A 14,500-nucleotide genomic window follows, 5' to 3' on the forward strand; every position below is an offset into this window, starting at 1 on the left:
TCGCCGCCAGAGCCGGATTTACCTTGCTGAGGGCCCCCGGGCTGGAGCAAATTTGAGGGCCCCCCCTGTGAAAATTTGGGCTATTTTGTTTTCATTTTGGGGTACCCAGGCCCCTAAAAAGAGAGGCAGGCAGGCAGGCAGGCAGAAGCTCTCAATGGTTTAACCATAATACCCCTGGGCTGCAGCCCACCCTAGCCCAACGGTAAGTCCGGCTCTGGTCGCCGCCCTTTCATAATCTTCTCTTTTCTCGGATCTTTGCGCCCAAGATTCACCACCACCTTTTACTGTACATCAACCTAATATGTATCTCTCGTTCTCCCACAGCCACACCACACAGTCCAACCTGGTCTACATCTAGAATATATGTGTGTGTGCCCACATGGAAAGCTCTGCACTGCTGCTCCTCACATTAATCAGTCAGCACAGAAGTGTCAGGATGACCTTCCACTGTCTGCAGCAGCCGGGCATTCTGGGATACATCCCGTGCGAGTTCTATAAGCTCTCTTCACAGGTTGCTCCTGTGAGTCACTGTGTTGTCTCTTCACAGGTTGCTCCTGTGAGTCACTGTGTTGTCTCTTCACAGGTTGCTCCTGTGAGTCACTGTGTTGTCTCTTCACAGGTTGCTCCTGTGAGTCACTGTGTTGTCTCTTCACAGGTTGGTCCTGTGAGTCACTGTGTTGTCTCTTCACAGGTTGCTCCTGTGAGTCACTGTGTTGTCTCTTCACAGGTTGGTCCTGTGAGTCACTGTGTTGTCTCTTCACAGGTTGCTCCTGTGAGTCACTGTGTTGTCTCTTCACAGGTTGGTCCTGTGAGTCACTGTGTTGTCTCTTCACAGGTTGCTCCTGTGAGTCACTGTGTTGTCTCTTCACAGGTTGCTCCTGTGAGTCACTGTGTTGTCTCTTCACAGGTTGCTCCTGTGAGTCACTGTGTTGTCTCTTCACAGGTTGGTCCTGTGAGTCACTGTGTTGTCTCTTCACAGGTTGCTCCTGTGAGTCACTGTGTTGTCTCTTCACAGGTTGCTCCTGTGAGTCACTGTGTTGTCTCTTCACAGGTTGGTCCTGTGAGTCACTGTGTTGTCTCTTCACAGGTTGCTCCTGTGAGTCACTGTGTTGTCTCTTCACAGGTTGGTCCTGTGAGTCACTGTGTTGTCTCTTCACAGGTTGCTCCTGTGAGTCACTGTGTTGCATATCTGCCCCACACAGCCGTGAACGGAGGTGCAAAGAGCCGTTCACTGTAAGAGTTTGTTGAAAGAAAATGTGCACAGCGGAAAAAATGCTCAACACCCTGAGTTTAAGTAACACTGAGGATGTTTGAGTGGTGCAACCACTCCCTTACGGAGCTATGTGTGTGGGTGGGTGGCTGGGTAGCTGGCTGGCTGGCTGGCTGGGTGCGTCTGAGCACGAAAACAGCATGGTTGTTAATCACCACCTGTGCGCAACCTAACACACACACAAACACACACGCACATATTAACTGTATATATGGTGATTTCGGGTGTGCCAGTACAGTACAGTACAGTGACAGTACAGTACAGTAGGGTACAGTAGAGGGACCCCCACACGGTAATTTCTCAACCGTTTCAGGCGCGGGGCGGCTCGCCGGAATCGGGCCGGCACCCTGGGTGCGTTCCTGTGGGTCTGGAACCCCCCCCCCCCCCCCACACACACACACACACACACACACACATACACACGGAGTTGCACCACTCACTTCACACAGGTGTGATTTCTTTTTACTGTGTGGAGGGCTGGTATCGTCTTTTCTTGTGTGCTATAGTGTTGATTTTGACAGCAAATTTAGATTTAATTTCAGTCATATTTGAATAAAAATGTGTCATATTTTGAAAGGGGCACTGTTTTTCCTTTATATTTCGACGATGGGTTCTCAGATTGAGTTTCAGTATAGACTAAATAACATAAGATTTTGGTCGACTAAAATTTTGGCGGATCGTGATGGCGTTGAAAAGGGTGATTCATACTCATCTGTGTGCCGGAAATAGCGGAGAGTGACACCTTCCTGCACACAACCAAGCAAATTGGGGACCTCATCTTTTTGTATTGTCTTGGTGTTATGTGTAAAATAAAATAAAATAATAAAAATAAATTCATTATCATTATGTGCTATATGTGTTGTTTTTGATGTGGGTGTTTGAACAGACTGTGAAGACAAATATCCTTCGGGACAATAAATATAGTGGATCTCCTCTCCACTAGTCCCTCGTCTGGTTTGTATTTGTTGGCGAAATTGTCAATATATTTAGTCTAAGCTTTAGTCACCCAGAACCCTGCTGGGAACAGAGCCGCTCAGTGGAATAAGAGGAATTCTGCAAAAAACAAATGACATTACCCTGAATTAGTCCTGTGGCTATTGAATGCCACCCACTCCCACAGCCCTGACGTTTCTGTCGGCCTCCACTGAGGTCCGTCCAAACAAATCCAAAAAAAGGGGCTTAAATAGAACCACGCTAATTAATTAAAAGTGACAAATAAAGGTCAGCTCAGTTCCTGTATAGTTGGCTAATGGAGGGGGATGGAGGGGGCATGTCTTGTATTGGAAACAATACTCTTACAACAGGAATGGAAACAATGTTTTACCTTCCAGTAATTATTTCCGTTATTTCATTCTTAATAGGCAATTGACGCTATTCCATCAAAACATGCTAATGTGGGGCATCTAGGTTAAGTAACTGCCCACCATTACATCATTGGCAACAACATAATGATCAGATATCAACATGTTACGGTACATCAAACAAAAAGTAAAGTAAGTTCATGGCAGATAAACCCACCAAAAGAAACCACCTGTGGGGTGGTTGTCAAATGATTGTGCCCACTTTTTTTTTCATAAAATTAATAATAAATAATGTTTTTGGCAGCAATTTTTTATTTTAGTTTTAGTCAGTCTCTTGAATAGTTTTCATTTAGTCACCATTTAGTCACACTTGCTGAAAATAGCTGATCTACAAGCTCACAACGCGTCGCAGCGCTGCGTTGTGAGCTTGTAGATCGGCTATTTTTTTTTATGTAGACATGCAGTAAAGGCCGTCGGGATCGGGAGTCGAACCCGCGGCACACTGCCAGACTGGATTACCAGCCAAGGTGCTTGGACCACTGAGCCATGGCCCAGGCCGATCGGCTATTTTCAAATTGTAAAATGACTCATACTGGATCTCTTGTCCACTAGTCCCTAACATTCTATTTTTTATTTGTTGATGAAATCGTCAGTATATTTAGTCTTAGTTGTAGTCATCAGATTCATAGCTTAGTTTTCATTTAGTTTCCATGTAGTTTTCGTCAGTGGAAAAAGGTAGTCGATGAACATTTCTAGTTTTAGTCGGCGAAAACAACACTGGACTGGATCTTTCCTTTGTGTCACAGAACGGCCATGCAGGAGAAACTGACATCATTGCCCCTCACAATGCTAATTTATTATAACTCATTAAAAGCGCAATGGCTTTCAAACTTTTCCCCATAATGACCCACATTCTCACAGCCTCAACAGGCTTTGCTGGCGAGATCAGTCGATACAGCTCTGTGTTTTATGAGCAGAATGTAATATCATTCCTCGGTACAGTAGGTTATTCAGCCTCTCTATTCACATCACTCTGCTGCTTCACAGCCTGAATCTTCATAAAAAATACATATAAAGGGGTCTAGTCGAGTCCGTTGAGCTGCTCTATTTAACCCATTTAGACCTGAGGACGATTCTACAATTGTCTTCTAAATCCTGACAGTTTTCTGAAAAACCTATGTTTCCATGTCAGTGGTTCTCAAACATTTTCATGTCAAGGACAACCCAAAATTATTATGTAATTGGCCGCCGACCCCCATCAGAAAATATGTTGTTCCATGGACCTCTCCAGAAGCAAAGATTTGAGTTAAAAACGTTAACGCTCTGAAAGAATATATATTCAAAGATTTGTGCCACATTTTCACGAGTTTTCAACGGCTAAAGTATAACATAATGCTTAAACCACCAAAAGGGGTTCCCGCCCAAAATGGGTTAAGTTTGATGTCTCTCTAGAATTATGCAAGGTTCTTTCTGCGCTTTCCTTCGACATTATAAGAATGGTAGCTCAAAAAACAGTGAAAAGGACTGCACTGAGACTATGGAGTTTAAACAGTGAAAAGGACTGCACTGAGACTATGGAGTTTAAACAGTGAAAAGGACTGCACTGAGACTATGGAGTTTAAACAGTGAAAAGGACTGCACTGAGACTATGGAGTTTAAACAGTGAAAAGGACTGCACTGAGACTATGGAGTTTAAACAGTGAAAAGGACTGCACTGAGACTATGTAGTTTAAACAGTGAAAAGGACTGCACTGAGACTATGGAGTTTAAACAGTGAAAAGGACTGCACTGAGACTATGGAGTTTAAACAGTGAAAAGGACTGCACTGAGACTATGTAGTTTAAACACTGAAAAGGACTGCACTGAGACTATGTAGTTTAAACACTGAAAAGGACTGCACTGAGACTATGGAGTTTAAACAGTGAAAAGGACTGCACTGAGACTATGGAGTTTAAACAGTGAAAAGGACTGCACTGAGACTATGGAGTTTAAACACTGAAAAGGACTGCACTGAGACTATGGAGTTTAAACAGTGAAAAGGACTGCACTGAGACTATGGAGTTTAAACACTGAAAAGGACTGCACTGACTACTGAGACTATGGAGTTTAGTCAGTAATGAAACAAAATGTGAATATGTTATATTACTTATACTGTACCATGAGTGACTGTCAGTCCACATTTGGCTTATATATAGCAGCCATGTCTAACAGTACCAGCTCAGTGGCCTTGTGGTTAGAGTGTCCGCCCTGAGACTGGGTGGTTGGGGTTCAATCCCCGGCCGGGTCATACCAAAGACTGTAAAAATGGGACCCAATGCCTCCCTGCTTGACACTCAGCATCAAGGGTTGGATTGGGGGTAAGTCCCTGCGACATACTAGCGTCATGTCCAGGGGGTGTACTTGTACATCAAGCTGCCTCACGCTACAGAGAAAGGAGATAGGCTCCTGCCCTATGGGCCTCATGGCTTGGCAAGGCTACTTTTTTACATGTCTAACAGTGCACCAAAGGCATAGCAGGGCAGAATGCAAAGAAACAAATAATAATAATAATGTGCCAAAGGATCTGTTTTTAGTCACGCACGCTATAGGCACTGCTGACTTTCTTTCCACCTCGGGCGGCGGTGGCTCAGGGGTAGAGTGGCTGGATAGCAACCGCAAGGTTGCCTGTTCGAGCAAGACACTGAACCCCGAATTGCTCATGATGTGCTGGCTAGTGCCTTGCATGGATTCTGCCGCCATCGGTGTATGAATGTGTGGGTGAATTGATGCACAATCTATGTAAAGCGCCTTGGATAAAGGCACTATATAAATGCACCATTTTTTATTTACCACCTCTGTGTTCCAACTCTGGCTTACTGTAGTTAAATTAGTCAAAGGTTTAAATAAGAGAAGCACAGAGCCGGGCCAGTTGTATTTGGAAATGAGTACAGCACTCTGGGCATGGCACACCACCATACCTCTGGATGATCACTTCTGATGTATCCTGCTCCCTCTCTCCTCTCTTTCTCTCCATAAATCGCCGGAAAGTCCTGCCAGGACGTGGCACAGTATTAAAGAGATGAGAGAGGGAGAATGCTGGCTTAGCGTTGGGGAACAGCGCTAAGCTGGCATGCAGGCAGCGCTATAAGGCTGATGCCAGAAGGCCTTTTAGTTGGAGGGTTTAGTTCGATCGTGAAGGGAGGGAGCAGGGAGCGGCTGTGGTGGCATGAAAGAGGCAGCCGTATTAGAGAGTGGACTTACGCTGCCAGCTCAAATCTGACTTTCCAATCATCACATGATTGGAGTACCTTTTCATATTACTCAGAATGAAGAATTCCCCTTGTAACCTTGATCATAATTATAGCATATATAGCTGACTGCATGGCAACTCCTGAACCAACAGGGTATATGGGCTTATACAACTTTTAATTAAATATCTTTATGCCATTTGAGCTAGCAGCGAACATGTTAACATGGTTAACGCAGAGGCAGGGCCTTTTTTATAGGACTAGGGAGGAGTTTGGTTGCTGTTAGTTCAGGAGGTTAGGCAGGAGTGCGGGGGTTGCGAAGTACAGTAATTATGTCAAGGATGCGGCTAAGCTTATTTGGTTTATTTGCCAGTGTTTCTAAAATAAGCGGGGTATGTATGTGTACCCCTAAGAGTATGCAGAGGTACTACAAGTTATACATGAGAGAAAGTGGAAAATGGAATAATTACATTTATCGTTACATTTAATGATAAAATATGGCCAAACTTTGTATGAACCCATGCTCATCTGAAAAGTGTTTAACCAAATGAAAAAAAAATATATATATATATAGATAAAATAAATGAATCATTTTCTCAGGAATGACACGCTGCAGCAAAATCAGTTTAACTTCAAAGTCAAGATTGTAAAAATATACCCTTACAAAGCATCCATTCATTTTACCGTCTCAGTGCTACAAATTGACCTATATGGGTAAAATGTTACACCATCATGCAGAGTTAAATGAACATTTTGCTGTGCACCTTCAAAGTGGTACCGGAATTTGTTAAATTATTGTACAGATTGTACCCTATATACCTGTAGGCTATAGTTAGAATCCTTTGTTTTAGCCGAAGCGAATGAAAGAGTTGCACATGTTGCTTCCCTTTCTCTGGAACTAAGGGCTCCATTTTCGTCACCGCTAAACACCTTATCCCCTAAACTTCTTTGCCCTTTTTTTTTTTTACTATTTTGAAAAACATTTTTGAATAGTTCAACTAGCCAATATACATTGACACGTTGTGAGCTTGTTGACTGGCCATTTTAACTATTCAAATATGTTTTGCAAAAAAAAAAGGCAAAAGAAGTTTAGGGATAAGGGGTTTAGTGGTGACGAAAATGGAGCCCTAGATGTCTACTAATCAATAACGAATCACTCCATAGCATCATCAAACATACAGTTGGAGGCCATCGATATGGTCCTTTTCTTTTTGCTGAGGTTTGCGTGATCTGCGCAAAACCCCTTTTGGTGTTTTAAACATTATGTTATAATTTAGCTATTGAAAAATAGCAGATCTACGAGCTTGTAGGTCTGCTATTTTTGAAAAATCGTGAAAATATTTATTTCAGAAAACTGGAGGATTTAGAAGGATTTTATTAAAATTTTGAGGTCAGGCCTAAATGGGTCAAATGATAAGGGACAATATCGGTGGCACCCAACTGTAGGAAAAATCATTCATGCACGGCGTCTAAAGAACGGCGCCTTAAAGCTAAGATGGTTTAAAAAAAAACGTATCGTGTTATTTTGAAAACACATGGACTTTCTTTCTCTTTTCTACAGCAGTATAACTTTGCAAATTTAAAAGCTGTTTCTCTGGTATACTTCATTACGTCATTTCAAACACCATCACAAACACGACGTTCACAAAGGTTGGGATAGGACTTCCGATAGTGGTGTTATTGTTTACAACCTGACGATGTGTACTACTGTAGGTGCCAAAGTGACAGAACCGGGTGGATTAGGACTGGCTTCAGCTATAAAGACAGGGCTTATATAGGCAGGCCACTACACAGTCGACTATTTGCATGAGCATGGTGGTGGATACTTAAAGGGATAGTTCAGATTTTTTAAACTTAAGTTGTATGAAATACTTGCCATTAATATAGTGGTTGCAACTGTATTAATTGATTGCCCGAGTCCCATGGTGGGAGTTCTGCTCTGGTTTTGGTGAAATATCAAGTAGTTCCGGTCATTTTGTGGGGGGCACTGGGGGCCACGCAGTAAAAGTAAATTAATCCACAAAACTAACGTAATTTGTATTGTTGACCTATTTCTAAAATATTAGTGCAACTTTCGTTCTTTTTTTACCCCTCTATCACACAGAACTATGTTTTTGTGTCCATATCACTACGCCCAAAAAATAGTTCCATGTGATAGAGGGGTCAAAGTTGAACGAAAGTCACGCTAATATTTTAGAAATAGGTCAACAATACAAATTACGTTCGTTTTGTGGATTAATTTACTTTTACTGCGTGGCCCCAGTGCCCCCCACAAAATGACCGGAACTACTTAATATTGACCAAAACCAGAGCAGAACTCCAACCACGGGACTCGGGCAATCAATTAATACAGTTGCAACCACTATATTAATGGCAAGTATTTCATACAACTTAAGTTCAAAAAATCTGAACTATCCCTTTAAGCAATATTACACGAGAGGGGGTGGTTTAACGTCATTAATGCACGCCTGCATTAATGACCAGGCATAGAACATACTGTACTGTAGCCCCGAAGCAAGATGGCCGCCGGGTGAACTAGAGTCAGAGACGCGTTATTATGTATCCCACCAACGTTCTAGGAAAGCCCTGCTGTGATTGGCCAGTAGTCGTTGTGATTGACGGTTCTCGTTTTTGCGACCAGTCATTAGTCCTACAACTAACAATCTCAAACCCTCACCCTAAACCTGACCTCCCACGGGGCAGCACACCCAAACCTAACCTTAACCCATGTCTAACCAATGACTAGTCTAAACTAAGTATGCACCCCCCTAAACCTAACCCGAACGGCCTAACCTCAGTAAAACTATGCCTTCCCGGGAGCCAATCAGACACATGGTGAGGCGGGTCTACCCTAGAACGTTGGTGGGATTCATAATCATGCGTCAGAGATTAGTCAGAGACTCTGCCTTGAGCCATCTAGCCTTTATATATGTCTATGAGTAAGACAGCCCTTCCCTATCCACAAGGAGGAGCAGTGCAGCAGAGCATATGGGAATTGTAGTCCAGGAAGTACAGTAAGTGAGTCCAGTGTCCATGACGTCAGAGACACTGGGCTCACTGCAAACATCTAAAATATCTAAAACCACATATTACACACATAAAGACCCCCAGGAAAGTGTTCTAAATCTTCTAAACGTCATTAACATTTATTTATTTTTTGCCAAAAGTGGCCACGTAGGTTGGACTAACGGGAGGTCGGACTTAGGCGCGATTCATAATGTACTCCTATTTTAGAGCCGAATAAAAGTCGGTTCGGCTCTGTAGAGCCTACAATGTGACGTCATTTGAGGTTCGGAGGGGCGGGTACCGTCCTAAAGTCGGCTCTTCGGTGCTACTGAAATCATTTTGGCACTACAGCGGTAAAATAGGAGTATGAATCGGCCCTTATGGCCAGTCCTCCCCCATTTTCCGCTGTCTTTATTTGTTTTTTAGACTATATGCATGTTTGTCGAGCCAATATAACGTATCAATTCAGTGAGTTCAGATAAATACATCTGAAAATCTAAACAAACTCCAAAATACATGAGATTGTTCCTCCCAAAACTGCGTTAAATTATTAAAATCCATGTTGTGCAAACATTCACTTTACTTGTGTACTGTAGGCCTATATACCTAAGTGTGGCTCCAGGTTCTAACTATACGTATGATAGGGTGATAATTGTTTTCAGCTGCAACTTCAAAGCACCCAGCGGGGGAAGAGTTAAATGGCTAATATTGAGGTTAAGGATAAGCGGTGAAGGAAAGAGCAGGAGTAAAAAAAACAAACAGTGCAGGCATGTTAAAATACTCACGATATCCTGGTGAGTGTCCCAATATCAATTTGCATGAAACATAAGAGAGGGGAGAAAGGGGAGAGAAAAAAAGCACATTAGACATTAAGAACAATGAGGGACAGATGATGGGTTCTAGATGGGAGCCCATGGTGCAAAGAGTATAAGCTGGAGTTAACCCATTTTGGGCGGGGACCCCTTTTGGTGTTTTAAACTAAAGCATTATGTTATACTTTAGCTATTGAAAAATAGCAGATCTACAAGCTCATAGCGCGGCACAGAGTGCCGCGCTACGAGCTTGTAGGTCTGCTATTTTTGAAAAATCGTGTAAATAGTGAAAATCTTTGAATATATATTCTTTCAGATATTTCAGATATTTTCAACTCAAATCTTTGCTTCTGGGGGAGTCCCTGGAACAACATGTTTTCAGATGGGGATCGGCGGACAATTACATATAATCTTGGGGGTCCTTGACATGAAAATGTTTGAGAACGACATAGAAACATAGGGTTTTTCAAGAAATTTGTAGAATCGTTCCCAGGTCAAAATGGGTTAAGAGAGAGAATATAGAGAAAGAGGAAGGCAGTGACACCTGGACAGACAGGAGCTGTCTGGGTAGACGGGCCAACAGAGCCGCAATGTGTCTGGATGTTCAGTGACTGTGACAGCTTGTTTTGCTCCGAGACAGTTCAAGAAGACAGACCGGCATTGGAGGAAGGACCCCGCATTGCTCGCACGCACACACACACGCGCACGCACACACACACACACACACACACACACACACACACACACACACACACACACACACACACACACACACACACACACACACACACACACACACACACACACACACACACACACACACACACACACACACACACACACACACACACACACACACACACACACACACACACACAGTCACACACACACACACACAGTCACACACACACTGACACTTACGCCTGCATGGTGGTCGTGGCTGTCTGAAAGCTGAACATGTTTTCCTTTGGGAACCAGTTATTTTCCTCTGCAGAGAGAGAGAGCAGAGAAACAGTCATTGCATGCAAGTTGCAAAAAAGGTTGCAGAAAAACAGCGAGGGTTACAAAAAGCATGCAGTAGTATTATGAAAGGGTTGAGATTCATGAATATATAGTAAGGATATAATGAATGCACAAAAACCAGTGACAGCAACACCCGCACTCCACCACCACCGTCCACCACTCCGCACAAGGGAGAGAGGGAGACACACACAGGGGAGACAGCGGAGGAGAGAGAGAGAGACGGAGAGACGAAGAGTCAGAAGTATAGACCACCACGTCACATCCAACATCTATAGTCTAAAACCGTCAGACCCAGGAGGAAACTTATTTGAGTTCCAAATGTTTTTTCAGCGACTCTATGCAGTCATCCCTCCCTCACTTTAACAGGGCCGGCCACTTCGCTCTACAGTCAATCTTAAAGGACAACTTTAGTTTTTTTCAACCAAGGTTCATGTTTTAGGTTGTTATTAGAGAAAGTCAAAGATGAGTGTTCATTTTTTCATTTGCTGCTTTCTTTCGTTTTAGGGATTTTAGCTCTTTTTGACAGGGGGGCGGGGGCATTCGAGCATGGGGCTAAATATGTATTTTTGTACAACATTTTATGGTGATTTCTTTTTTTATTATTTACTATAGTCCTAATAAACCCCAGGAAATTACATCTGGCCACAGAAGATCACAGGATCTACTGAATGTGAAGGTAGCCTACTGGGGGAAGGCTTATACTGTGTGTATAGGCTCAATATGTCAGTTTGTCACATTCAGTAGATCTCGTGATCTTTTGTGGCCAGATGTAATTTCTTGGGGTCTAGTAGGACTATAGTAAATAATAAAAAAATAAATGCCGAATTTTTTTGTAAAGAAATACATATTTAGCCCCATGCTCGAATGCCCCCGCCCCCCTGTCAAAAACTGCTAAAATCCCTAAAACGAAAGAAAGCAGCAAATGAAAGACAATTAACACTCACCTTTTAGTTTCTCTAATAACAACATGAACCTTGGTTGAAAAAAACTAAAGTTGTCCTTTAACAAGAATATATTGTTTACTATTTTGTTACTGTAGTAGCTTTTTATGTTATGTTCTATCTTTTAAGATATTCATATATTAGACCTGAGGACGATTCTACAAATGCCTGTAGAAAATATGTTGTTCCAGGGACCAAGTTACAGTTAACAAGTATTGTTAACTGTCATGCTAAAAAAAAGAAATCTATAATCTAGTGTGGATATCACTTAAGTTGAAAATTAAGAAACACTAGATTATATAGAGTCAAATGTGTGTGAGATAAAGTTAGTAATTTCTTTGTTGAAATGTCTAATTCAATTCAACACATGAGGCAAAAGACCAGAATGGCACCCACAAAAAAAGACTCTTTTGACGCAATTTTTTGCCAAACATTTGGAACGCATTAAAATAGAATTTCCACCCTGGTCTAAAACCCAACCCAACCCAACCCAACCAGCCCGACCCAGTACACCACCTTATTGACCATATTCCAATAATGGGGAACCCCAAACCCAGAGTATAGACCAGTGGTTCCCAAAGTGGGGTCCGGGGACCCCCCAGGGGTCCTTGAGGGAGTTCCAGGGGGTCCCCAGATAAATGACAGTTTGGAACCAAAAAATGGACCCTTATGGGTCTGTAACTCTGAGAGTGTACAAATGGAACCAAATGGACCCTAACAGGTCCATTTGGTTCCATTTGTACAATCTCAGAGTTAAATTAACATTGATTTTACAATATGAATCGGGGGGTCCCAGAGATAGAAATGCCATTAAATTGGGGTTCGTAGACTAATGAATGTCAAACTGAGGGTCCTTGAAATTAAACGGGCTCTGCTAGAGTGTAAAAATCTTCTCTTATGGCAGTCCCTGCATGGCATATTTTCTAATGGGGGTCCGGGGGCTGATAAGTGTCAATTTGGGGGTCCTTGGCATGAAAAGGTTTGGGAACCATTGGAATAGACAATACGTATAAGAGACACCAATATGATCAATAATATACATAAACCCCCCGTTTTGGATTTCAGCGCCTCTCCCTTCTCTCTGCAGTGTCGTCTCTACCCTCTCACCTCTCTCCGGCCCAACAGTCATGCGGTCCACACTCCACATCCTCTCTAGGCGGTGTCGGTGGTGCGGCTGCTTGCCTGCTTCGGTGCGGGACGCGCCCGAGCTCTCCAGGTCCAGGGAGCCCTGGCTGCGCGAGGGGGTGCCGTCGCACCCTGCCGGGCCGCCACTGCCGCTGCCGCACTCCACCTCCCCTTTGACCCCCTCGCCCCAGCTGCGGATGTTGTGGGCGCTGACGGAGGTCTGCATGACCGGAGGCTGAGCGAGATGGTTGTTGTGGCTGTGGGAGGAGTGATGGGAGCCGCCGTGATGCGTCGAGCGCTGGGAGTGTTGGTCCTGGTTTCCACTGGTGGTGGAGCTGTTTCCACCGGAACTCCTGGCACCACCTCCTCCGCTGCTTGTGGATGGATGCTGATGGCTGCCGCCGTGATGATGGTTACCGTGGTGGTGGCCGCCGCCGCCGCCGCCGCTTCCACCTCCTCCTCCGCTGCTGCTACGCCCGCCATGGTGGTACTGGACCGGGGACCCGGAGGTGGAGGAAGGAGAGGTGGACATCTGGGTCTGGCTGGCATGGAGGTGTGGGTCTCCCTTAGATCCTCCTCCTCCTCCTCCTCCCGACCGCTGCTCCTTCAGGACGTCCAGCTCCAGGCTCTCCTTGCTCCCCCGGCCGCTGCCGCCGCCGCCGCCGCCGCTCATCAGCATGCCGTGGCGCTGCTGGGTGGTGGTGGTGGTGGCGGTGGTGGTGATGGTGTAGACGCGGGCGGGCTGCAGGGCGCACGCCACGCACTTCTGCTGGTCCTCCTCTGCCGAGAAGCTGCGCTCGAGGGACAGCCGGACGGCGGCCGGCAGCTTCTTGGAGGCGACGGTGATGGTGGACGGAGGAGGGGGAGGAGGCTGGAGAAAGACCTGCAGCGTGGGTTTTTTCACCTGCAGCAGGCCGGGCTCTGGGTCTGGGTCTGCTGCCGTGGAGCCCTTACTGTTGGCGGTGCTGGTTTGAGAGCAGGGGTGGTGCAGGTGGAGGTGGTTGTTGTTGTCCGAGTCTCGTGGCGACTCCGGGTCTGAACCCACCGACGTTTCACACAGGAGGTGTGCTGGAGGGAGGGAGAGAGAGAGAGAGAGAGAGAGAGAGAGAGAGAGAGAGAGAGAGAGAGAGAGAGAGAGAGAGAGAGAGTCAAATAGAGAGTGTTGGGGTTAAACCATGACGTGTGCTGTGACTCAGATGAGTGATGAACAGTAAGGAACAGGCCTGCAGCTAATCAAAATAATTAAGAAAGCGTGTGCTCGATTTAAGGTGTGTCAACGTCCATTGCTGACTACTTTATATGCTTCATGCACACCAGAGAATACCCATGGCTCTGGGCACACCTAACACGCATATTAATGTAACTCCTCCGCCACTCTGGAGGCGAGGAGAGAGGAGGCCACTCTGGAGGCGAGGAGAGAGGAGGCCACTCGAACCCATTTAGGCCTGACGTCGAAATTAAAAAAACGTCTTCTAAATCCTGACAGTTTTCTGAAATACCTATGTTTCTAGGCCTATATCACTCAATATTTCATGTCAAGGAAATTATATGTAATTGGCCGCCGACCCCCATCTCAAAATATGTTGTTCCAGGGGCACCCCCAGAAGCAAAGATTTGAGATAAAATGGGTCGCTCTGAAAGAATATTCCAAGGTTTGTGCCACATTTTCATGATTTTTCAAAAATAGCAGACCTACAAGCTCGTATGAGCTTGTAGATCTGCTATTTTTCAACAGTTAAAAGTTTTAAATAATGCTTAAAACACCAAAAGGGGTTCCTGCCCAGAATGGGCAAGA

General features: G+C 44.6%; 1 protein-coding gene across 1 annotated transcript in view; it reads right to left on the reverse strand.

Moving 5' to 3' along the window:
- nsmfa (NMDA receptor synaptonuclear signaling and neuronal migration factor a) overlaps window positions 1–14,500 on the reverse strand; it is a gene marked incomplete at its 5' end in the record, with an annotated part of 59,532 nt that overhangs the window by 20,654 nt on the left and 24,378 nt on the right. The window contains 3 exons of the mRNA XM_079525348.1: window positions 5,529–5,600; window positions 10,538–10,604; window positions 12,688–13,773. Of these exons, the coding sequence (XP_079381474.1) occupies window positions 5,529–5,600; window positions 10,538–10,604; window positions 12,688–13,773 (1,225 nt within the window). The remainder of the gene's footprint in view (window positions 1–5,528; window positions 5,601–10,537; window positions 10,605–12,687; window positions 13,774–14,500) is intronic.

Source organism: Electrona antarctica (assembly GCF_951216825.1).
Source record: "Electrona antarctica genome assembly, chromosome: 16".
Classification (NCBI taxonomy): Eukaryota; Metazoa; Chordata; class Actinopteri; order Myctophiformes; family Myctophidae; genus Electrona; species Electrona antarctica.